Raw genomic sequence first — 26,289 nt, forward strand, 5'->3', positions numbered from 1 at the left:
TCCCAGCCCCTGGTTTTTCATTAAATGGAGTAGCTGCTGGTGCCTCAGTCCTGTTTATTGTCTGTTTATTTTTTACAGTAGGTTTAAATCTTATAAATGTCCTTGAAATGGACACTTAAAAAAGTATTCTACACACCGACTCCCAATTACAACAACTTCAGACAAGAGCTTCTCGACTCTGAAGGCAACGGGGCTGTATGAAAATAATAATCTGTTCTGTGCACTCTTCTGGAAGTTCAATTTTCTGCTGCATTCCTTTCCACGTGTAAATTGATCCAAACCAAATTTTGGGAATTTGTGACCTGGTGCTGACATTCATGAGACATGAGACACCTGGGAGACGAATAAAAGCTTCAGGACAATAACAGCAAGATTCCAAAGAAAAATACAAACTCATCAGTGTGTAAGGGGTAGCCAACAGAGAAGGGTCTTAAAAACTGGCTTCACACCCGAACATTCCTTACACACATGTGACTCCCTGCCTTGATGAATGGAGTTTATCAGCCAGCAGTTGGAAGGCATTTGAATTAACTATCTGCCTTTCTCACGAGGCCCTCCCAGCTGAACCTAGCAGATGCAGGAACAAAGTGAGAGAAATGGGGACTGGAGGGATACTGGGAGAGATATGATGGACAGCAGCAGGTGGTCGCGAGCATTCAGCAAGGACTAAGTGGGGATTACAGTTGTAGCCATCTCTGAAGAGCCACCTGATGGATGTTGATCTGAGTGCTCAACATCAAGTCCTCTAGACAATAGTCTCCCTTTTGGTCTCCCAAGAGTACAAACAGATATAAGCAGCTGGAGGAAACATGTGAGCTGACACTAAACAGGTGCAGGATTTGAACCTGGGATGTTGGATCTACAGTATAAAGCAGCACCAACTATCAGCTGAGCCACATTCAGCTTCTTAATTTATGCTTTGATTTAATGCCATCTGTACTTACTGAGTCTCAAGTTTTTTTTTTTGAAGTAGTTTTGGGCTCTAGGGTGCAACACTGAGCCCCAAACCCCAGACACGATTGCACAGACAAGTCCCATGTTCACAATTAATGTTTTCTTTCAACAAAGTTCCTTTCCAGAGACTTCCTTTCCAACTTCTCAGCACAAAGAAATGCTTTAGTTTGTTCTCCTTCTACTATTCACTCCTCCAGTCCTCCCAGATGAGTGTTGCCATTCTCCGCTCCCAACTCCAACTCACTGGGACAAGTGGATGGCTCCCTCCCTCTTTTTACTCCCAACCCAGGACTACTTCTGGTGCTCGATGTATTGCCTCTTGTAAGCAGGCGAGACCACCCTGATCACGCAGCAGGCCAACACAAAACCGGACAGGACACCCGTACTGGACTAGAACTCCCATACTGCCCTACAAGCTTCCATACCAGGAAACACCAGAAGGGATAATGTCACCCAGTGTATGGGGGGAACAATCTGCCCACTGCAGGCAGTCTGCTACTATCCACTGTATCTAGCCACCCAAAACAGAAAAGGGACAGCCAACCACCTCGGTTGAGTTGCTTCCCCAGCCAGCACACCCATTAGATGCTGCTAGGATGCCATCTGTGGTGCACCCTCCATGTCTGCCTCCTGGCAAAGAAGGGGGAAAACTGAGGCTCCACCTTTGATCATCACCTTATTTAGGCTTCTGGGTCAGGTAAGTGAGCAGGGTCCATCTTGGTCAGGCCCAGTGACGTGCGGTGAGGTTCATGGCTGGTGACTCCTTCAGAGTCAGATTTTCAAATATATGAACCTAAAAGAGTCGCTTATTCACTAACCAATTGGCAGCCAGTAAGCACATTGACTGCTGGTTATGTTTCACATCTCACTGGCATTCTTTACACACAGATAGGTACAGTTAGGTCCATAAATATTTGGACAGAGACAACTTTCTTCTAATTTTGATTCTGTACATTACCACAATAAATTTTAAATGAAACAACTCAGATGCAGTTGAAGTGCAGACTTTCAGCTTTAATTCAGTGGGGTGAACAAAACGATTGCATAAAAATGTGAGGCAACTAAAGCATTTATTAACACAATCCCTTCATTTCAGGGGCTCAAAAGTAATTGGACAAATTAAATAACTGGAAATCAAATGTTCATTTCTAATACTTGGTTGAAAACCCTTTGCTGACAATGATAGCCTGAAGTCTTGAACTCCTGAACATCACCAGATGCTGGGCTTCCTCCTTTTTAATGCTCTGCCAGGCCTTTACTGCAGCGGCTTTCAGTTGCTGTTTGTTTGTGGGCCTTTCTGTCTGAAGTTTAGTCTTCAACAAGTGAAATGCCTGCTCAGTTGGGTTAAGATCAGGTGACTGACTTGGCCATTCAAGAATTGTCCACTTCTTTGCTTTAATAAACTCCTGGGTTGCTTTGGCTGTATGTTTTGGGTCATTGTCCATCTGTATCATGAATCAATGTGACTGCTGTATTTAGCTGGATTTGAGCAGACAGTATGTCTCTGAACACCTCAGAATTCATTCGGCTGCTTCTGTCCTGTGTCACATCATCAATAAACACTAGTGTCCCAGTGCCACTGGCAGCCATGCACGCCCAAGCCATCACACTGCCACCCTCCACCGTGTTTTACAGATGATGTGTTATGCTTTGGATAATGAGCTGTTCCACGCCTTCTCCATACTTTTTTCTTGCCATCATTCTGGTAGAGGTTGATCTTGGTCTCATCTGTCCAAAGAATATTTTTCCAGAACTGTGCTGGCTTTTTTAGATGTTCTTTAGCAAAGTCCAATCTAGCCTTTCTATTCTTGAGGCTTATGAGTGGCTTGCACCTTGCAGCGCACCCTCTGTATTTACATTCATGAAGTCTTCTCTTTATGGTAGACTTGGATATCGATACGCTGACCCCCTGGAGAGTGTTGTTCACTTGGTTGGCTGTTGTGAAGGGGTTTCTCTTCACCATGGAAATGATTCTGCGATCATCCACCACTGTTGTCTTCTGTGGACGTCCAGGTCTTTTTGCGTTGCTGAGTTCACCAGTGCTTGCTTTCTTTTTCAGGGTGTACCAAACTGTAGTTTTGCCACTCGTAATATTGGAGCAATTTCTCAGATGGGTTTTTTCTGTTTTCGCAGCTTAAGGATGGCTTCTTGCACCTGCATGGACAGCTCCTTTGACCGCATGTTGTCTGTTCACAGCAAAATCTTCCACATGCAAGCACCACACCTCAAATCAACTCCAGGGCTTTTATCTGCTTAATTGATAAGGACATAACGACGGACTTGCCCACAGCTGCCCAGGAAATAGCCTTTGAGTCAATTGTCCAATTACTTTTGAGCCCCTGAAATGAAGGGATTGTATTAACAAAATGCTTTAGTTGCCTCACATTTTTATGCAATCGTTTTGTTCACCCCACTGAATTAAAGCTGAAAGTCTGCACTTCAACTGCATCGGAGTTGTTTCATTTAAAATTCATTGTGGTAATGTACAGAACCAAAATTAGGAAAAAGTTGTCTCTGTCCAAATATTTATGGACCTAACTGTATATGTGGCTAAGAAAGAACGTTACATTTATAACGCTGAGAGAGAGCGGAGGGAGCACATTTGCTCCTCACCCTCCATGTGTTCTAAATTTCCATCCATCCATTTTCCAACCCGCTGAATCCAAACACAGGGTCACGGGGGTCTGCTGGAGCCAATCCCAACCAACACAGGGCACAAGGCAGGAACCAATCCTGGGCAGGGTGCCAACCCACCGCAGGACACACACAAACACACCCGGGCCAATTTAGAATCGCCAATCCATGTTCTAAATTTGCTGTTGCCATTCCACAATTCACACTCAAACAATACAAATGAAAGTATAGAGGGGTGTACAAAAAAAATTCGATTTTGACCTTAATTGAAATATTTAGTTGTTTTTAAAAGCTTTTCATTCTGATGCCTTAATCAATTTTAATACAAATAGTTCAACAAAAGGATAACAAGAAAAACAAATTTTATTTAGCTCCGGCATTGGTCTTCTGCTATTTATCACTTCCTGTTTTGACTGAAAGTCCAGTTTTGAGAAACGTTTTAAGCTTAGATAAAGTCATATGAAAAAGTTTGGGACCCCCTCTCAGCCTGCATAATAATTGACTCTCCTTTCAACAAAATAGATAACAGTGGTCTGTCTTTCATTTCCTAGGAACATCTGAGTACTGCGGTGTTTTCCGAACAAAGATTTTTAGTGACGCAGTATTTAGTTGTATGAAATTAAATCAAATGTGACAAACTGGCTGTGCACAAATGTGGGTCCCCTTGTCATTGTGCTGATTTGAATGCCTGTCACTGCTCAATGCTGATTACTTGGTGTGATGAGCTCATTAAGCCTTGAACTTCATAGACAGGTGTGTCCATCATGAGATATAAAGGTATTTAAGGTGGTCAATTACAAGTTGTGCTTCCTTCCCTTTGACTCTCCTCTGAAGAGGGACAGCATGGGATCCTCAAAGCAACTCTCCAAAGATCTGAAAACAAAGATTGTTCAGTCTCCTGGTTTAGGGGAAGGCTACAAAAAGCCATCTCAGAGGTTTAAACTGTCAGTTTCTGTAACTGTAAGGAATGGAATCAGGAAATGGAAGGCCACAGGCACAGTTGCTGTTAAACCAGCAGGTCTGGCAGGCCAAGAAAAATACAGGAGCAGCATATGAGCAGGATTGTGAGAATGGTGACAGACAACCCACAGATCACCTCCAAAGACCTGCAAGAACATCTTGCTGCAGATGGTGTATCTGTAATTTGCAAAAACCTCAAGTAAACTTTTTTCACATTGTCATTATGGGGTGTTGTGTGTAGAATTCTGAGGAAAAAAATGAATTTAATCCATTTTGGAATAAGGCTGTAACATAACAAAATGTGGAAAAAGTGATGTGCTGTGAATACTTTCTGGATGCACTCTATCTATCTATCTATCTATCTATCTATCTATCTATCTATCTATCTATCTATCTTTTTTTTGTTTCTAAAAGAGAGTATGGTGATGAGCTCAGTTTACGGTACTATATAAAGTAAATATAATTTGATCTGCCTCTTTTGCTACTGTACATATTAATTGTTAGTTCTCATTTTATTGAAACTCTCAAGAATGATCAGGTCTGAAGGGAGGACAGTAAGAATTTACAGTAGCTCATTTAGAAAGGAAAGCAAAAGTATGGAGCTCACAAATGCAGCTCCGTTCCCATGGGTCAGGCTCACCGTGATATCGGCTTGCAGAGTTCCAGAGTTCGGGGTGATGCAGCAGCACTCCTCGCCCCTGGAGACACTAGCCAAGCACTGTCCCGTGCCGGAAGGTATCTCTTTGACACTATTTTGTGTTTAGCAAGCTCCTGGGTCCTAGGGTTAGCTGTCGAATTGCAGGCTGCACTTGAAACCTGGAAGAAAATAAATGGACATTGACAGTTAAAAAAACAGTTGAAAAAAGAATAGATAGAACATGGGACATAAGGGAATATAACATAACACATAAGAGAACATTGTTTTACACACATAGAAACATAATAAAATATTAATAGAAGACTATTAATAAAAATGATTACAAAAAGACATAAAATGTAACATAAACAGAAGTCAGGGATAACTCCCTGGAAGAAACATAACAGTTTTGTTCCAAAAGGCCAGAGGTTTACATGGATCCTCTCCTTTTATGAACATTAATGTACTGTGTGTGATCATGTGACACATATTGGACCACAACTCCCATACTGCTCTGCAAACTTCCATACCAGGGTCCTCCAGAAGGGATTAATGCCACCCAACATATGGGGGAACAATCTGCGCACTTCAGACAGTCTGCCACTATCCAGTGTATCTGGCTTCCCAAAATGGGAAAGGAACAGCCAACCACCTCGGCTGGGTTGATTCCCCAGCCGGCACATCCATTAGATGCTGCTAGGATGCCATCTGTGGTGCACCCTCCATGACCTTCCATGTCTGCCTCCTGGCAAAGAAGAAAGAAAATTGAGTCTCCACCATTGGTGATCACCTTATTTTGGCTTCTGGGTCAGGTAAGTAAGCAGGATCCATCTTGGTCGGCACACTGGGCAGTGCATCACATACTGGGAAATGCGGACCAACAACCCTAAATAAAGATGGTTCATACAGAGCAAGCTGAACGTTTGTGCATTAACAACAAATTCTTTTGTTTTTACCGTTAAAATTTTCAGCTCCACAGTGACCACATTGGCAATCAAACTTTCCTAAGTAGAGCCCTTCAAACAAACATTGAACTAAGCATGGAAAAAACTAGGCCAAATACTCTGCAATGTATAAGAAAACAAATGGAACAGTAACAAAATAAAACTTATTAAGTTTACATAAAAACAACAAACTCCAAACTATATTTTGAGCCAAATTACACATAAAAAACGAGATCATTACTACAAGCTGTAGACAGCAAAACCTTTTTGTTAGCAATCTTTTGTTAAATTCTTCTATCTATCTATCTATCTATCTATCTATCTATCTATCTATCTATCTATCTATCTATCTATCTATCTATCTATCTATCTATCTATTATATAGTGCCTTTCATATCTATCTATTTATCTATCTATCTATTATATAGTGCCTTTCATATCTATCTATCTATCTGTTATATAGTGCCTTTCATATCTATCTATCTATCTATCTATCTATCTATCTATCTATCTATCTATCTATCTATCTATCTATCTATCTATCTATCAATATATTATATAGTGTCTTTCATATCTATCTATCTATCTATCTATCTATCTATCTATCTATCTATCTATCTATCTATCTATCTATCTATTGTGGCACGCGGCTGGGGGTGGTGCCCAGCCGGGACGCCCAGGAGGACAGGAGGAGGGCTCATACCTCCTCCGGACCACGAGGGGGCGGCCGCCCTGGTTCCTTTGAGGGCCACGGGTGCAGGGCTTGGAAGCCCAACCCTGTAGGGGCCCGTGGTCTCCGCCAGGGGGCGCCCCCATGCCTGAAGGACCCGGAACCCCAACACTTCCGCCACACCAGGAAGTACTGGGGGGAAGAAGTTTGGGAACACCCGGAGGGCTTCCGGGAACACAGCCGGCACTTCCGCCACACAAGGGAGTGTCTAGGGAGTGTCGGGGATCACCTGGAGCCCATCCGGGCACTTATAAAAGGGGCCGCCTCCCTGCAGAGAAGGACTGGAGTCGGGTGAGGAGTGGACAAGGTTGCGAGGCAGGAGAGAGGAGTCGGCCTGACGAGCAGGCAGAGACTGAGTGAGAGCCTGGATTTTGGGGAGATTGGTGCTTTGGCACTGGGTTTGTGCACTTATTGAACTGTATTTATAATGTACAATAAACGTGTGGTGGACTTGAATATGGTGTCCGTCTGTCTGTGTCCGGGCAGCTTATCACAGTACATTTTTTCTCTACAGGTTCCTGCCTTGAACCAGGCAGACCATCCTGCCGACTACGCCACTGTGATAAGCTGCCCGGACACAGACAGACGGACACCATATTCAAGTCCACCACACGTTTATTGTACATCATATACACAGTTCAATAAGTGCACAAACCCAGTGCCAAAGCACCAATCTCCCCAAAAAGTCCAGGCTCTCACTCAGTCTCTGCCTGCTCGTCAGGCCGACTCCTCTCTCCTGCCTCGCAACCTTGTCCACTCCTCACCCGACTCCAGTCCTTCTCTGCAGGGAGGCGGCCCCTTTTATAAGTGCCCGGATGGGCTCCAGGTGATCCCCGACACTCCCTAGACACTCCCTTGTGTGGCGGAAGTGCCGGCTGTGTTCCCGGAAGCCCTCCGGGTGTTCCCAAACTTCTTCCCCCCAGTACTTCCTGGTGTGGCGGAAGTGTTGGGGTTCCGGGTCCTTCAGGCATGGGGGCGCCCCCCTGGCGGAGACCACGGGCCCCTACAGGGTTGGGCTTCCAAGCCCTGCACCCGTGGCCCTCAAAGGAACCAGGGCGGCCGCCCCCTCGTGGTCCGGAGGAGGTATGAGCCCTCCTCCTGTCCTCCTGGGCGTCCCGGCTGGGCACCACCCCCAGCCGCGTGCCACAGTACCCCACCGCAAGCTGAGACCCCTGGGCCCAGCGGCCAATCCCGTGAGGGCAGGTTTTCCTCGGCGGGAAGCCGACACACTTCGTTCCAGGGCCCGGTCCTATAAAAAAGAAGACAGAACAATGGGCAGATCCGAACTGACGCGGCGTCCCACAGTAAATGGAGGAAGCGGCTTGAGGAAGCCAGTTCCTCCGATAAGGGAGAATGTGCAGCTGGGTGCGTGCATTCTTCAAAGAGCCTTAAAGAGCAGCCAGCAGCTGTAGCTGACAATAAGGAAAGCTCACTGCTGGCTGTACTTTCGTCCATGTCTGCGGCTCTACAGGCGCTGGCGGTTGATCAGTGTTCTGTGGAGTCGCATCCACAAATGCTAGGTGCCCTCCGTGCTGGGGAGCAGATGCTGGAGGGGAAGCCAGTCGCGTCAGAGGAGGCGCTGGAAGAGCGGACGAAACGGCGCGGCGAGCAAACCTTCGGCCGGAGAGGTACAGCGGGACCGGTAAGTTTCATCGATCCCGTACAGCATGTTGGAGGTCCCACCGACAGGATCTGTGAACCCTGTGATCAGAGTCCAAAAGGGGGATCTCCTACAGGAGATGTGGCGGTGAGTGCTGCGTGCTTGGTGAGGGGAGAATCAGTGAGGGGACTAGCAGGACGTGGGCTGTTAAGTGCCCTGGGTCCTAGCGCCCTCCCTCCTAAGCCTGCCGCAGCCTTGAGGCGAGTTAAAAGGACGCAGACGCGACAGGGTCTCTTTTTACGCTATAAGGAGACTCAGTCCGTCACCGCGTCCAAGAGTAAAAGGGGGAGCCGAGGGAAGAAGGCCGGTTCCTCCGATAAGGGCAAACGTGAGGCAGGATGCTCACGTTTGGAGAAGGGCCACCCTCTGCGGCTGCAGAGGGTAAACCCACGGAAGGCTGAGGAGACGGGCGCGCGTGCGCTCCCGTCCGGTGTCCCACCACGAGGGGCAAGGGTGCCACGAAAGGGGGGCCGAGCTGACAAGCACCGGGGTGCCGGTCAAAAGGGGGAGCGTTGCCCGTATAGACGTCAGAGAGACGCCGAGTGGCGGCGTCAGGGCAGCGTCTCCGCCCCTTGTTCTGTCTTCTTTTTTATAGGACCGGGCCCTGGAACGAAGTGTGTCGGCTTCCCGCCGAGGAAAACCTGCCCTCACGGGATTGGCCGCTGGGCCCAGGGGTCTCAGCTTGCGGTGGGGTACTGTGGCACGCGGCTGGGGGTGGTGCCCAGCCGGGACGCCCAGGAGGACAGGAGGAGGGCTCATACCTCCTCCGGACCACGAGGGGGCGGCCGCCCTGGTTCCTTTGAGGGCCACGGGTGCAGGGCTTGGAAGCCCAACCCTGTAGGGGCCCGTGGTCTCCGCCAGGGGGCGCCCCCATGCCTGAAGGACCCGGAACCCCAACACTTCCGCCACACCAGGAAGTACTGGGGGGAAGAAGTTTGGGAACACCCGGAGGGCTTCCGGGAACACAGCCGGCACTTCCGCCACACAAGGGAGTGTCTAGGGAGTGTCGGGGATCACCTGGAGCCCATCCGGGCACTTATAAAAGGGGCCGCCTCCCTGCAGAGAAGGACTGGAGTCGGGTGAGGAGTGGACAAGGTTGCGAGGCAGGAGAGAGGAGTCGGCCTGACGAGCAGGCAGAGACTGAGTGAGAGCCTGGATTTTGGGGAGATTGGTGCTTTGGCACTGGGTTTGTGCACTTATTGAACTGTATTTATAATGTACAATAAACGTGTGGTGGACTTGAATATGGTGTCCGTCTGTCTGTGTCCGGGCAGCTTATCACACTATCTATCTATCTGTTATATAGTGCCTTTCATATCTATCTATCTATCTATCTATCTATCTATCTATCTATCTATCTATAGTGCCTTTCATATCTATCTATCTATCTATCTATCTATCTATTATATAGTGCCTTTCATATCTATCTATCTATCTATCTATCTATCTATCTATCTATCTATCTATCTATCTATCTATCTATCTATCTATTATATAGTGCCTTTCATATCTATCTATCTATCTATCTATCTATCTATCTATCTATCTATCTATCTATCTATCTATCTATTATATAGTGCCTTTCATATCTATCTATCTATCTATCTATCTATCTATCTATCTATCTATCTATCTATCTATCTATCTATCTATCTTTTTGACAATTTGACCTTTGCTCTTGAAAATTTTTGATCTCGATTTTTCTCTCTCTCTCTCGTTTTGGCTTTGACGTTCATTCTTTTTGCTCTCCCAGTTTTTACCTTTTGCTGTTTAATTGTCTATCTCCCTGTTTACTCTAAAATCTTTAGCAGATTGCCGCTGTAACAGGAGTAAAACATTTAAGCAGGTATCCTTCACTAGCAGAATGTGTTTGACAGAATTATAAGCCTGAGGTCATCCCGTACCGGCCTTATCACTTCCTCGGGTCGTCCCAGTGAGAAGAACAGCATATTATCTCTTGTTCGGGGGCAGGCGAGCTGTTCCAGTCTTGGAGAACCTCTTGCTCTTCTTGCTGCTGGAGTGATGTAGGTTTCCACCTAGAAAAGAAAGACTGTTCATTGCAAGTGTTGTACATGGTGTGTGGATGTAATAACTTACATTGGACAAAAAATCACTAAGGTGTCTTTCAATACTAGAAACAGAATTTTTATCAATATTATTACTAGTGGGAATAATACTGACAATAAAACGGTCCTGTCACTTTTTAACTCAGTGAGTCTAAATATTAGTTTTAATGAATCAATACACAACAAATTCATTGTCCTTGATGCCATCTGTTACCAAGTGCATATTACAACACCTTTTGTTCCAGCTAAAAGTACAGGAAAATATACCCAAATATATAAAACAACAAGTGTTTGCCTGCCTGTCTGTCTGTCCATTGTGGACTGAGTACTCTCTCTATACTGTTATATCCACTATACCCTGCAGTATCAGGAAACACCCATGTCATGTGAAGCAGCAGGCTGCCAGTGACTGCAAATGTTTTGACATGACTTTCCCAACACTGCTTGGCATAGCGGTTCTTTTGAACGACTATTTTCTCTACCAGACTATCATCGACAAATCGTAAATAGACCAGATAATCGTGATCAACAGGCATCTTTAGACTGGGGTTAGCCGTAAATGGGCAACACAGAGGTGCGGGATTGTCAGTAGCAGTATGACATCATTGAAACTTGGCAGGTTGGAAACAATTGAAAAGGTGTCATTTTCTTTGTCCGTGTCATCATCTGATGACCAATTCACATTGTCTTCATTATCACTCGATTCAAGAAATGGTTCAATTTCAGTTTGTCCTAAAACTGGCATTAAGACTTTTCATTTACTGTTGTGCTTGTAGCGGAGGCGAGGAACATTCACATCGTCCAAAGATGGTGATTTGTTTATTTTATTATGTGGACCCCACGAACGGTGTGACCCGGACCCAGCCTTGACCTGGAATACACACACTCATATACGGAGACACTAATAAGTGGCTCAATGAATTAAACAATACTACATGATAACGTGTACGCAAAACCCCTCACCGTTCCACAACGGTGATAATTATTTACATACACTGCATACATGAAACTGAAGTAAACAACATATACTAATCAATAAACACTTAATACTAACAATAAATTCCTACACAGTCCAGTACAGCAAAAAGCAGATGATGGTGGAGTGTGGAATGAAAAGTTCTATAATCAGCCCTCTGAAGGAAAGGTAAAGTTTTGTCCTACCAGGTTCCCAGTGCAGCTTGAAGACTTAGCGTTTTCACCAGATGAAGACAACCAAGATGAAACCACACAGACAAGCAGGCATTGGACAGCACATACATCTAGATGAAGCTCTAATCCATGGTAGTTGAAATGGAGAAACAACTAAAGGACTTCTTCTGGTTGTGCAGGAATAGTTGGCATTCTCGGCAGAGTGTCAATTAAAACACTTGGAAAGTAGATTTCCAAAATTTAATACTACGTGTTGCAAAATCTGATCCTCAAAAATTCCTTCCGTTTGTTTACCTGTGATGAGCATCAATCTATAATGATCTGGATCACCCTGGTCACACTGTTTAATACAACAGGATAATATTTGCTACTCTAAAGTCTTTAGGAATTTCCCAGGTGCTCAGAGATCAAAAACTGTGATTCAAGGGTTTCTATCTGCACTCAGTAACTTCCTTAAGCACTCAAATGTAAAGATCCTGGTGATGTGTTACATTTCAGCCTATTTAATCTACGCGGCATTTTCCCTCTCTACAATTTTTCTAAATCACTGAAAATCTCCTTAGTAGTCCCTGTTACTTATGGCAGGTTATTGAATTCTTTACACTGTCACAGACGGCTGAGGTTCTGACCCGGCCGGGACGCCTAAAGGGACTGGAAGGTGACCTTTATGTCTTCCGGGTCATGAGGGGGCAACCGCCCTGGACTAGGAAAGGACCACGGGAGAGGGGGAGAGACTTTCCAACTCGTTGGGACCCGTGGCCTCCGCCAGGGGGCGACTTAAGCCTTGTAGGACCTGGAGAACTGTCACTTCCGCCACACCAGGCAAGATGGTGGATGAACCTGCCAGGGACGCCCGGAGTGCTTCCGGTGCAAAGGACAGCACTTCCGCCACACCAGGAAGTGCTGCCAGAAGGTCGTCACCAGCCACCTGGAGCACATCCAGCCGGGAATAAAAGGTGCTGCCTTCCTACAGTCCCGAAGCTAGAGACACCTGGAGGATTTCCGGATACACCGAAAGAGCTTCCGCCACACAGGGGTGTGGCTACAGAAGCCCTTAGGATGCACCTGGAGTCCATCCGGGGTGTATCAAAGGGGCCGTCTCCCTCCAGTCAGGGGCAAGAGTCAGGTGGAAGAGGACGAAGCTTGATGAAGAGGAGTGGAGGCAGACCAGAGACTCGGAGAAGGCATTGTGTTGTGGCCAGGACTTAAGGGGTGATTGGTGCTGTGGCACTGGGTATTGTGCACTAAGATGAATGTAAATAGTGTAAATAAACATGTGTTGGGTGACAAAACGATGTCCGTCTGTCTGTGTCCGGGCTGTTCCCCACACAATACACTCTATGAGCCTTTTCAGTCTGGCTTTCGTACACAGCACAGCACTGAGACAGCTCTTCTCTGTGTAGTCAATGATTTTTATCGGTCTGCAGATTGCGATTCACTTAATGATCTCCTCCTTCTTCACTTAAGTGCAGCATTTGACGTTGTTAATCAAGAAATCCTCCTCTCATGTCTGCCTGCTGTAGGAATCTCTGGCTTAGCCCTTCAATGGCTCACATCTTATCTTTCTAATAGGCAACAGCTTGTCACACTCGGCCGATATAAATCCTTCACCTCACCTGTGTCACGTGGTGCCCCTCAGGGTTCAGTCCTTGGGCCGTCACTCTTTCTACTTTATATCCATCCTTTGGGTCAGATTACTTTCAGACATGGCCTTAACTTCCACTGTTATGCAGACGATATACAGTTATATCTTATTACAGACTCCCCTAGAGACTCGCCTCCCAGCACACTCACGGACTGCATCACCGATCTTAAACTATGGATGGAAAATAATTTTCTCAGACTTAATGCCAATAAAACTGAAGTGTTACCAGTAGGCCCAAACTCCCTACTCTCTAAGGCATCCACCTTCTCTGTTTCTATTGATGGTACGCTTGTCAAACCTGCTCCTGTTGTCAGAAACCTTGGTGTTTTGTTTGATTCATAACTTAACTTTGAGCTACACATTAGGTCTCTGTCCACAATGTCATTCTGGCATCTCTGCAACATTGCTTGACTCCATCCATTTTTGTCCTTTAATGATGCTCAAACTCTGGTTCATTGTTTCATAATGTCTCATATTCTTCTTCTTCTTTTGACTGCTCCCCATTAGGGGTTCGCCACAGCAAATCATCTTTTTCCATATCTTTCTGTCCTCTGCATCTTGTTCTGTTACACCCATCACCTGCATGTCCTCTCTCACCACATCCATCTCTTAGGCCTTCCTGTTTTTCTCTTGCTTGGCAGCTCTATCCTTATCATCCTTCTCCCAATATACCCAGCATCTCTCCTCTGCACATGTCCAAACCAACGCAATCTCGCCTCTCTGATTTTGTCTCCCAACTGTCCAACTTGAGCCAACCCTCTAATGTTCTCATTTCTAATCCTGTCCATCCTCGTCACACCCAATGCAAATCTTAGCATCTTTAGCTCTGCCACCTCCAGCTCTGTCTCCTGTGCCACCATCTCCAACCCATATAACATAGCTGGTCTCACTGCCGTCCTGTACACCTTCCCTTTCACTCCAGCTGATACCCGTCTGTCACAAATTACTTCTGACATTCTTCTCCACCCTGCCTGCATTCTCTTTTTCACTTCTCTTCCACAGTCCCCGTTACTCTGTACTGTTGATCCCAAGTGTTTAAACTCAAACACCTTTGCCAACTCTACTCCCTTCATCCTCACCATTCCACTGACCTCCCTCTCATTTACACACATGTATTCTGTCTTGGTGGTCCTACTGGTCATTCCTCTCCTCTCTAGAGCATATCTCTACCTCTCCAGGGTCACCTCAACCTTCTCCCTACTCTCTCTACAGATCACAATGTCATCAGCAAACATAACAATCCACGGGGACTCCTGTTTAATCTCATCTGTCAACCTACCATAATTCCCTCTTCATCGGTCTCCCAGCAAAATCTTTACAGAAGCTACAGTACATTTAGAACTTCGCAGCCACACAAAGCGTTTCTGCTCATATCTCCCCTGTTCTCTCCCAACTTCACTGGTTACCGGTTCCATCAAGGACTAAATTCAAGATTCAGCTTCTCCCCTTCAAAGCCCTACATAACCTTTGACCCTCTATACCTCACTCAGCTCTATACACTCCTTGTTGCTCTCTCAAGTCCTCACGTGGATAATCTTCTTAAAGTCCCATGCGCCGGACTCTCCACCCTGGCCCTTTATGGCCCCTCAACTCTGGAACTTTCTTCCTCAAGTGTCTCTGAGTTTGCTCTTTTTTCTCCACCTTTAAATCTTAACTAAAAACTTTCCTCTTCAACAAACGTTTGTCTTCTGTTTGATCTTTTATTTTTCCTCCCCATCTATATGTAAAGCAACCTTGGGCTTGTGAAAGGTGCTCTATAAAATGCAACTGATTATTATTTATTATTATTACCTCACGATCAATCCTGTAGTCTGGATGAATTTTCTTCGGGTAGGCGAGAGACTGCACACGTACTGAAGGGTGACAGGCGAGTGCCTCTCGATTGACTTGGTTTATGGGTGTGCTGCATCCGCATCCATGGACATAAGAAGGCCTGCAATCAAAGTGCACAAAGTCAAGTTACGTTAGAGTGGACCATACCTGCAGTAGGCTGTCAATTGGTTACTCCATCAGTCTGGCCTTTATACTGACTCAAGATGAGACAGTCATTGTTTTTAAATGTAGAGGACATCAGTAGTAAGTTAAGTAGGCACCAAACAAAATAAATTAACTCTACATAGCCAGCTGCTGAAGGTCTGTGCATCGGAGCTGGGGGGTCCTCTACAGCACATCTTCAACCTGAGCCTGGAACAGGGGAGAGTCCCGAGGCTTTGGAAAACATCTTGTATCACCCCGGTCCCAAAGGTATCACGTCCTAGTGAGCTGAATGACTTTCGGCCTGTTGCTCTGACATCACATGTGATGAAGACCATGGAGAGGCTGCTGCTTCACCACCTTAGGCCACAGGTTCAACACGCCCTTGACCCTCTGCAGTTTGCATATCAGGAGAAGGTGGGAGCGGAGGATGCCATCATCTATATGCTACATCGATCCCTCTCTCACTTGGACAGAGGCAGTGGTGCTGTAAGAATTATGTTTCTAGACTTCTCTAGCACCTTCAACACAATCCAACCTCTGCTCCTCAGGGACAAGCTGACAGAGATGGGATTAGATTCATATCTAGTGGCATGGATCGTGGACTATCTTAAAGACAGACCTCAGTATGTGTGTCTTGGGAACTGCACGCCTGACATTGTGGTCAGCAACACAGGAGCGCCGCAGGGGACTGTACTTTCTCCGGTCCTGTTCAGCCTATATACATCAGACTTCCAATACAACTCGAAGTCCTGCCACATGCAAAAGTTCACTGACGACACTGCTATCGTGGGCTGCATCAGGAATGGGCTGGAGGATGAGTATAGGGACCTAATCAATGACTTTGTTAAATGGTGCGACTCAAACCACCTACACCTGAACACCAGCAAAACCAAGGAGCTGGTGGTGGATTTTAGGAGGGCCAGACCCCTCATAGACCCTGTGATCATCAAAGGTGACTGTGTGCAGATGGTGCAGACCTATAAATACCTGGGAGTGCAGCTGGATGATAAATTAGACTGGACTGCCAATACTGATGCTCTGTGTAAGAAAGGACAGAGCCGACTATACTTCCTTAGAAGGCTGGCGTCCTTCAACATCTGCAATAAGATGCTGCAGATGTTCTATCAGACGGTTGTGGCGAGCGCTGGGGAGGCAGCATTAAGAGGAAAGACGCCTCATGCCTGGACAAACTGCTGAGGAAGGCAGGCCCTATTGTTGGCATGGAGCTGGACAGTTTAACATCTGTGGCAGAGCGACGGGCACTGAGCAGGCTCCTATCAATTATGGAGAATCCACTGCATCCACTGAACAGGATCATCTCCAGACAGAGGAGCAGCTTCAGCGACAGACTGCTGTCACCGTCCTGCTCCACTGACAGACTGAGGAGATCGTTCCTCCCCCAAACTATGTGACTCTTCAATTCCACCCGGGGGGGTAAACGTTAGCATTTAACATTATACAAAGTTATTGTCTGTTTTTCACCTGCATTGTTATCATTCTTTAATTTAATATTATTTATTGTATCAGTATGCTGCTGCTGGAGAATGTGAATTCTATCTATCTATCTATCTATCTATCTATCTATCTATCTATCTTTTGAGGCAACTCAGACCCTTCTTCAGGCAAGGAAGCCTGCATATTGTAATCTATTCAGTTAGCCCATAAAAGGGGTCATTTTGCTTGACTTCTCACTAAAGTAAACAGTTAAATGAAAAATAAATGTCAGAATTGAATTCTATAACATTCAACAAAAATGATATATTCCATCAAAATAAACATTTTTAAATTAAAGAGAAAGAGAAAAGCAGTGAATGGAGTGCTACCTGGGTTCTTCAAATTCCATAGAGAGCCTTTTTGGTCTGGCTAACTGCTCCAGCCTCTCGCTCGGTGATCCATGTAAGGCAGCCAGTTGAATTCTTCCAATCGAGGACTCACGGCCACAGCTGAAGATGAAACTTTCCCTATAAAGACCGAAAGCGGCACAGTCTCTGTTAATGAAGAAGTGGAGCGACATAAATGGATTAGAAGCTGGAATTTGACACGCACGTGCTGACTGCAGGGCTTCTACTGATGGCAGTTAACCTACCAAAGCAGGGGTTGGCGCTTTGCACTAATGCCTTCTCTCTCATTCCCTGTGCAGAACGGATGATTGACAGCCATTCCACCACTGACATCACTTCCATTGTTTGGCCCTCATTGCCCCGCCCCCTTCCTGCCTGGATCCCATATGACTGTAAGGTCGGCCATGTTTGAGTTAGTTCTATATTGGATTTCCATCTGAGAAGATGTTATTGCTATCTTTATAAAAAAAAATCTTTTTCGATTTATTTAAAGTGAATTTAAAGGTATTTTGTGCCCACATTGGTCTGAAGTATGGCTGTTTGGGATTGGTGTGAATCAGAGACCATTCTGTAGCATGATGCTCTATTGGTGTAAGGATTTGGACAAAGAATCTATAAGTTTGGTTGCTTTGCCCCTCCCACTCTCTCTCTGACCCCATCATGATGAAGGAGCATCTCACACACCATGGACAGAAAAGAAGGCCACACTGAGAAACACAGCTCAGCAGCCATTTTGAGACAGGCATGCGGCCAATATTGAAGAAAGCTAGAAAATAATGCCTTAACATTTAAAGTAACTAACAAGTCCATGTGCCGCCTGAAACTACACATCAGCATTTATCAGGTTGTGTGGTTGTCAATATTCACTTATACTTATTATACTTATTTACTACTTATTGTTATTACTTTATTAATATTATCGATAATACATTATTTAATGTTGTAACTTAATTCGAACAGATCCTGGCCATGATATCCATGATATATATATATATACAGTGCATCCGGAAAGTATTCACAGCGCATCACTTTTTCCACGTTTTGTTATGTTACAGCCTTATTCCAAAATGGATTCAATTCATTTTTTTCCTCAGAATTCTGCACACAACACCCCATAATGACAACGTGAAAAACGTTTACTTGAGATTTTTGCAAATTTATTAAAAATAAAAAAACTGAGAAATCCCATGTCCATAAGTATTCACAGCCTTTGCTCAATACTTTGTCGATGCCCCTTTGGCAGCAATTCCAGCCTCAAGTCTTGTTGAATATGATGCCACAAGCTTGGCACACCTATCCTTGGCCAGTTTCGCCCATTCCTCTTTGCAGCACCTCTCAAGCTCCATCAGGTTGGATGGGACGCGTCGGTGCACAGCCATTTTAAGATCTCTCCAGAGATGTTCAATCAGATTCAAGTCTGGGCTCTGGCTGGGCCACTCAAAGACATTCACAGAGTTGTCCTGAAGCCACTCCTTTGATATCTTGGCTGTGTGCTTAGGGTCATTGTCCTGCTGAAAGATGAACCGTCGCCCCAGTCTGAGGTCAAGAGCGCTCTGGAGCAGGTTTTCATCCAGGATGTCTCTGTACATTGCTGCAGTCATCTTTCCCTTTATCCCGACTAGTCTCCCAGTCCCTGCTGCTGAAAAACATCCCCACAGCATGATGCTGCCACCACCACGCTTCACTCTAGGGATGGTGCCAGGTTTCCTCCAAACGTGACGCCTGGCATTCACACCAAAGAGTTCAATCTTTGTCTCATTAGACCAGAGAGTTTTCTTTCTCATGGTCTGAGAGTCCTTCATGTGCCTTTTGGCAAACTCCAGGCGGGCTGCCATGTGCCTTTTACTAAGGAGTGGCTTCCGTCTGGCCACTCTACCATACAGGCCTGATTGGTGGATTGCTGAAGAGATGGTTGTCCTTCTGGAAGATTCTCCTCTCTCCGCAGAGGACCTCTGGAGGTCTGACAGAGTGACCATCAGGTTCCTGGTCACCTCCCTGACTAAGGCCTTTCTCCCCCCATCGCTCAGTTTAGATGGCCGGCCAGCTCTAGGAAGAGTCCTGGTGGTTTTGAACTTCTTCCACTTACAGATGATGGAGGCCACTGTACTCATTGGGACCTTCAAAGCAGCAGAAATTTTTCTGTAACCTTCCCCAGATTTGTGCCTCAAGACAATCCTGTCTCCGAGGTCTACAGACAATTCCTTTGACTTCATACTTCGTTTGTGCTCTGACATGAACTGTCAACTGTCGGACCTTCTATAGACAGGTGTGTGCCTTTCCAAATCATGTCCAGTCAACTGAATTTACCACAGGTGGACTCCAATGAAGCTGCAGAAACATCTCAAGGATGATCAGGGGAAACAGGAGGCACCTGAGCTCAATTTTGAGCTTCACGGCAAAGGCTGTGAATACTTATGTACATGTGATTTCTCAGTTTTTTTATTTTTAATAAATTTGCAAAAACCTCACGTAAACTTTTTTCACGTTGTCATTATGGGGTGTTGTGTGTAGAATTCTGAGGAAAAAAATTAATTTAATCCATTTTGGAATAAGGCTGTAACATAACAAAATGTGGATAAAGTGATGCGCTGGGAATACTTTCCGGATGCACTGTATATATATATCTACATGATATATGATATGATATATGATATCCCCTTGAGGTTGCTGGATATCATGGCTGGCCTGTACACTGGTACTGGGAGTGCTGTGCAGAGTGGAGGCAGGACCTCTGCAGTTTTCCCAGTTGATTCTGGGGTTCGTCAGTGGTCTGTTCTGCTCCTACTCTGTTCAATGCTGGCAGGGTCATGGAGTCCAGTGGCTGTGGGGCATCTGTTGGTGAAGAGAGATTCACTGATCTTGACTTTGCTGACGATGCTGTGATCTTCATGGAGTCAATGGAGGCTCTGATTGCGGGTCGAGAGACTGAGCAAGGAGTCTGAGTGTCTGGGCTTGCGAGGGTCCTGATAATAACCAACATCCAGTCCTTTAATGACCTCATGGGCACGGCCATCAGCAGTGTGTCTGTCTGCGGAGAAAGTGTTGACCTCATTGAGAGGTTTACTTACCTTGTCAGTGACATTCATGTCTCTGGTGACTCTTCCTATGAAGTCATTAGACGGATTGAGACAGCATGGAGGGTCATGAGGTCGCTGAAAAGGGGTGTGTGGTGGTCCTGATATCTCTGCAAAGGGACGAAGGTCCAAGTCTTCGGAGTCCTGGTGCATCCTTTCTTGCTATATGGTTGCGAGACATGGACACTATCCAGTGACCTGAGAGGAAGACCGGACTCCTTCAGTATTGTGTCTCTCCGGGAAATCCTTGGGTACTGTTGGTTTGAGTTTGTGTTGCTCACAGAGTCCTGAATGAGGCACATTACCTGCATTGTGAGGGAGAGTCAGTTACGGCACTACGGCCATGTGGCGCGTTTCCCAGAGGGCTCGTAAGATCCTCACTGTTGAGGACCCGAGTGGCTGGACCAGGCCAAGGGGTTGCCCATGTAACACCTGGCTGTGGCAGATAGAGGGTCATTTCCCGAGTGTGGGACTGGACTGCATGTCTGCCTGGGGGGTTGCCAACCAGGATCCCGAGCTGTTTCATTGTGTGGTGGGTGCAGCAACGCGCTGTGCCAGTGCAGGCTCCCCATCCTGATCTAACCTGACCTGATAGGACCCTACATGACAAAACAGAAATAGATGGATTATTATTATTACTAGTCATTAAGCCCGTTACAATAACGGGCGCTAGAACAGTAGTGCATAAACATTAGTAGGAACAGTCTATATTAAATGGCAAGGGACTTTGCCCTCATTCTGTTTGTTGGTCGTATTTTTCTTTGTCTTTCAGCCTTTCTTTTGTTGATGTTTACTTGCTGAGCTGACCGTTCTTCGTGGGCTGCCGCCGTGTATTGTGTGTCTTTAATTTACTGTGACAGTAATACTGTCTTGTACGGCTCTGTTCAATAAGGGCACGCACAAAAAGGCGAGCTTCAAAAGGGCGACCTCAATTGAGCGCGGCGAATAAAGGCGTTTGTAGATAATTTATTTCAAATGGCCCTGGAATATGTGAAGAGCAACAAAAGTGCAGATGTTTATTTACGCGCACCTTTATTCACTGCGCCCAATTGAGGCTGTCCTTTTGAGGCTCGCCTTTTTGTGCGCGCCCTTATTGAAGGATACCGTCTTGTACGTCCGTAATTTCCGGCCTATTTCCCACTTACTTTTCCTGTTAAAAGTTCTTGAGCATGGTGTAGCTTCCCAACTCACCAATTACCTAACCTCTAATAATTTGATGGAACCCTTTCAGTCTGTTTCAGGGCACAGCACAGCTGTGAAACTGCTCTGCTACGGGTAACCAATGATTTGCTTATGGCAGCAGACTCTGGACAAACTAGCATATTAATTCTGTTAGACCTCAGTGCAGCATTTGACACTCAGGTCAGACATGACATCCTATTGTCCAGAATGGAGAACATGCTGGGTATCTCTGGCACTGCCCTCCAGTGGTTCAAGTCCTATCTGACTGATAGGCAAGAGTTTGTTAGTCTTGGCAACAGCAGATCCAACTCAGCGCCAGTCACACAAGGAGTTCCTCAAGGCTCTGTCCTCGGTCCTCTGCTTTTCTGTATTTTCATGCTTCCCCTTGGCCATATTATCTGTAGTTATGGACTGGGTTATCATTTTTATACAGACGATACTGAACTCTATTTCAATGTTAAAAGCGGAACTTCATCAGAGCTTTCTCAGCTCACAACCTGTCTTAGTGAAATTAAAACCTGGATGGAGCAGAACTCTTTAAAATTAAATTGCAATAAAACTGAACTCCTGCAAAGTGGGACTAAAATGCAACTTAATAAAATGAGCTCCTTCCCAGTCCATCTTGGCAGTGATCTCATCAGACCTGCCTCTACTGTTTAAAATCTTGGTGTCATTTCTGATTCCTCCCTCACTTATTCTGCCCACATAAATCACATTAAGAAACTTTCTTACTTTCACCTCCATAACATATCCCGTGTTTGCTCCTTCCTCTCCTTTTCTAACGCTGAGAAACTTGTCCATGCTTTTATCACATCCCGCATTGATTATTGTAATTCCCTACTGGCAGGTGCCCCTTCTAATCTTATATCACAGCTCCAGCTTATTCAAAACTCAGCTGCAAGAGTCCTTATTCGAACCAGCAGCAGCGAGCACATCACACCCATCCTGCTCCATCTTCACTGGCTCCCTGTGTCCTACAGAATCGAATATAAAATCCTACTAATAACCTACAAAGCCTTAAATAACCTCGCGCCAAACTACATCAGTGACCTTCTCCATCACTATGTGCCTGCCCGCCCACTAAGGTCCTCTGATTCTGGCAATCTTGTTGTGCCCCTCACTAATCTACACTCCATGGGTGACAGCAGGGCCTTCAGCTGTATAGCGCCCAGACTCTGGAATGACCTACCGAAATTAATCAGGTCAGCTGACTCCACGAATTCTTTTAAAAAACAACTCAAAACTCATCTGTTCAGTTTGGCTTTTAGCTCTACGTGACTTTATTACTCTTCTCTCAGTTTACTTCTCTGTCAAGATGCTCATGTAACCTGTATGTGTGTGCGAGACCATCAATTAATTATGTTGTCTGTTTTTTTTCAGAATTTACTGTCTTAATCTTCTTTATTTATTTATCTGGTTTGTACAATGCTATATACTGTATACGCTGCCGTTCTTTATTATATTCTGTAAGTGCCTTAAGCATGGGAAAGGCACTATATAAACAAAATGTATTATTATTATTATTATTATTAATATACCTTTAGGGGCGGCACGGTGGCGCAGTGGGTAGTGCTGCTGCCTCGCAGTTGGGAGATCTGGGGACCTGGGTTCGATTCCCGGGTCCTCCCTGCGTGGAGTTTGCATGTTCTCCCCGTGTCTGCGTGGGTTTCCTCCGGGCGCTCCGGTTTCCTCCCACAGTCCAAAGACATGCAGGTTAGGTGGATTGGCGATTCTAAATTGGCCCTAGTGTGTGCTTGGGGTGTGGGTGTGTTTGTGTGTGTCCTGCGGTGGGTTGGCACCCTGCCCGGGATTGGTTCCTGCCTTGTGCCCTGTGTTGGCTGGGATTGGCTCCAGCAGACCCCCGTGACCCTGTTCGGATTCAGCGGGTTGGAAAATGGATGGATGGATGGATATACCTTTAATTTTCTCTGGCGGTAATACAGGCGTGCGCGTCGGTAATATGCCTTTAATCTCCTCTGACAGTAATACTGGCTTGTATGTGGCTATAATATGCGTCACTGTATTGTGTACCTTTAATTTCCTCTCCCAGTAATACTGGTTTGTATTTCCGTAAAACGCCTCTAACTTTCTCTGACAGTAATATCGCTCATCGCACCGTGCCCTGAGCATGCACACTTCATCGGAAGACACCCACACACGGACACCTGGACGCACACAGGGATTTTATATATATAGATTATTATTGTTTCTATTGGATATTTATATGAGACCCTTTCCAGAAGACAGAGTGGTAGCTCTGAGGGTACGGATCTGCACTGGTAATCGGAAGGTTGTCGGTTCAAATCCTGTAAACACAAGAAGTGACTCAACTCCATTGGGCCCTTCAGCAAGGCCCTTAACCTGCAATTGCTCTGTCCTGGGTGTGACGTTAACTTGAATCCAACCCTTCAAGCAGGTCCCCCAATTTACAGGGGAAACTTGGGGGTTGGTGGCAGGATTGGCACTCCAGCCACTGTGAAAAAACCTCTCATTGTTCCATTCCATTCGAACGAGTTTGGTGCTGAGGCGTCACCCATTGCACAGCTGCACTCGGGTCCTGAGGTGGTGGGTGCGACTGTTATCAGTGGTCCCAAACCCTCTCTCTCTCTCTTAAGTCACCAGGAAACATTAAAACTGTTCACAGGTCATTTTTACAGGCATGTCAAGTGACTTCCTCAGGTGATGTGATGTAAAGTCCGGTGCCTATGGCAGGGTAAAGCAATGCCAGAGTTCCACTGTACTGCAGACAGAGACATTGTGCTTATCATCCTCACGTTGACCTTGTCTCTGCAGCTGCCAAAGGCATTTTTAGAGAATGAGCCCACTGCACTTAAGTACAATTTTAGCTTTGGCATAAGTCGTATACCACAGGCCTGCGATAAAATGAAGTACAAAGAAGTATAAATAACTCCTGGCCGAGGGTTTAATCAGTTGGGATGTGTTGCTCTTCGGAATCATTTGTTTAATAACATGTTGGAATGAAGTAATCAACGCTGCCCTCTTGTGGTCATGAGACTTCACATTTGACAAGAGTGGTTTTATTAAAGCAAGGCTGGGATGGGGGCACACGCTGAGAGCGTCTTGTCGCACCCACCACGCGATGAACCACCTGGATTGGGACCCAAGTGTGGCGGGTGACACCTCAGCAGCACACGGGGACAGGGTGAGGCTTTTTTTTTGTAACAGTGGCTAGAATGTCAACCTAAGGCTGAGTTTATATATTTCACATGTGCTCCAGCAGACACTCCTGCCACGCAAGTGGTGTACTGTTTATATTTCTGCACGTACTTTACGTAAATCAGGAAGATTCCACCAGGTGGCAGTGCGAGATATCATCACGGCCTCGCTGTGTTGTGAATTGGCTGAAACATCCATTAAATTCCGAGGACACCTCGCCCCAATATCTCTGAAAAAGATGTTTAATGATTACATTCATCATTCCAGGGATGCGCCCATTTCAGCAAGCATCGGGCACGAGGCGAAACAATCCCTGGACGGAGACGTTAGCTCATCGCAAGGTCAATACAAGCACTCACATACACACTGGCGTCAATTTAGTGTCACCAAATCTGCTTATGTTTGGAAGAAAACCGCAGCACAGTGTGGAAATCCGGCAGGAAAACATAAGAACTCCAGGCAGGGGAACAGAAGGGACGCGACTCCCTGAGAGGCAGAAGTGCTACCTCTCCACCACCGCGTGTAATTATTAACAGTATTCATTATTTAAATGAAGTTAACGATTTATCTGTAAAATGTAACATACATGCTTTAGTGCATTTCATCATGAAAGTGATATCAAGTATAAATCTAAGGATTTTAAATGTGCAGAGAGTTGGAATATGATAGATAGATAGATAGATAGATAGATAGATAGATAGATAGATAGATAGATAGATAGATAGATAGATAGATAGATAGATAGATAGATAGATATGAAAGGCACTATCTATCTATCTATTATATAGTGCCTTTCATATCTATCTATCTATCTATGTGATAGATAGATAGAGCATTTGGGCAATGGACTCTGGTCTGGTCATGGGCTGGCCATTTCATGAAATAAATTTTATGTACTGGTTACCGTTTGACATTAAAATTAATTTTCTAAACTACTAAACATTATCTTTCCGGTACTGCAATTTAAATACACCTATATGATATATCATATTACATCATCAAGATTGTTTTAGTTGTCAGTACACAACGTTGCTGCGAAAAATTTGCTCAAAACTGCCTTTTGCCAATTTCTGTTTTGATATGGCTACATTTCGATTAGGAAATACATTATTGCAGTTTATTTTATCTCATATCTAGTATTTGAAATTCTTCAGTACTAATAATTAGTTTAGATTATAGTTCATTATTTGTTTATTCACAGCTTTACACTGAGCAAATACTTAAATATAGTGCTCGCTCCAACTATTATTCCTCTATCATAAATGGTGCTACAGTCATATGAAAAAGTTTGGGAGCCTCTCTTAATTCTTTGGATTTTTGTTTCTCATTGGCTGAGCTTTCACAGTAGCAACTTCCTTTTAATATCTGACATGCCTTATGGAAACAGTAGGATTTCAGCAGTGACATTAAGTTTATTGGATTAACAGAAAATATGCATCATAACAAAATTAGACAGGTGCATAAATGTGGGCCCCTCAACAGAGATATGACATCAATACTTAGTCTAGCCTCCTTTTGCTAATCTAACAGCCTCTAGACGCTGTCCTCCTTTAGCCTCTGATGAGTGTCTGATTCTGGATGGAGGTATTTCTGACCATTCTTCATACAAAATCTCTCCAGTTCAGTTCAATTTGATGGACAGCCTGCTTCAAATCATCC

The 26,289-nt window shown here is 45.2% G+C and overlaps 1 protein-coding gene across 1 annotated transcript in view; it reads right to left on the minus strand.

The window, feature by feature from the left end:
* LOC114644873 (testicular haploid expressed gene protein-like) overlaps positions 1 to 26,289 on the minus strand; it is a 57,828-nt gene that overhangs the window by 5,419 nt on the left and 26,120 nt on the right. The window contains exons 5-8 of the mRNA XM_051929937.1: positions 17,180 to 17,317; positions 15,171 to 15,312; positions 10,424 to 10,555; positions 5,189 to 5,364 (exon numbers count right to left, since the gene is read on the minus strand). Of these exons, the coding sequence (XP_051785897.1) occupies positions 5,189 to 5,364; positions 10,424 to 10,555; positions 15,171 to 15,312; positions 17,180 to 17,317 (588 nt within the window). The remainder of the gene's footprint in view (positions 1 to 5,188; positions 5,365 to 10,423; positions 10,556 to 15,170; positions 15,313 to 17,179; positions 17,318 to 26,289) is intronic.

The sequence above is a fragment of the Erpetoichthys calabaricus genome, chromosome 7, assembly GCF_900747795.2.
Source record: "Erpetoichthys calabaricus chromosome 7, fErpCal1.3, whole genome shotgun sequence".
Classification (NCBI taxonomy): domain Eukaryota; kingdom Metazoa; phylum Chordata; class Cladistia; order Polypteriformes; family Polypteridae; genus Erpetoichthys; species Erpetoichthys calabaricus.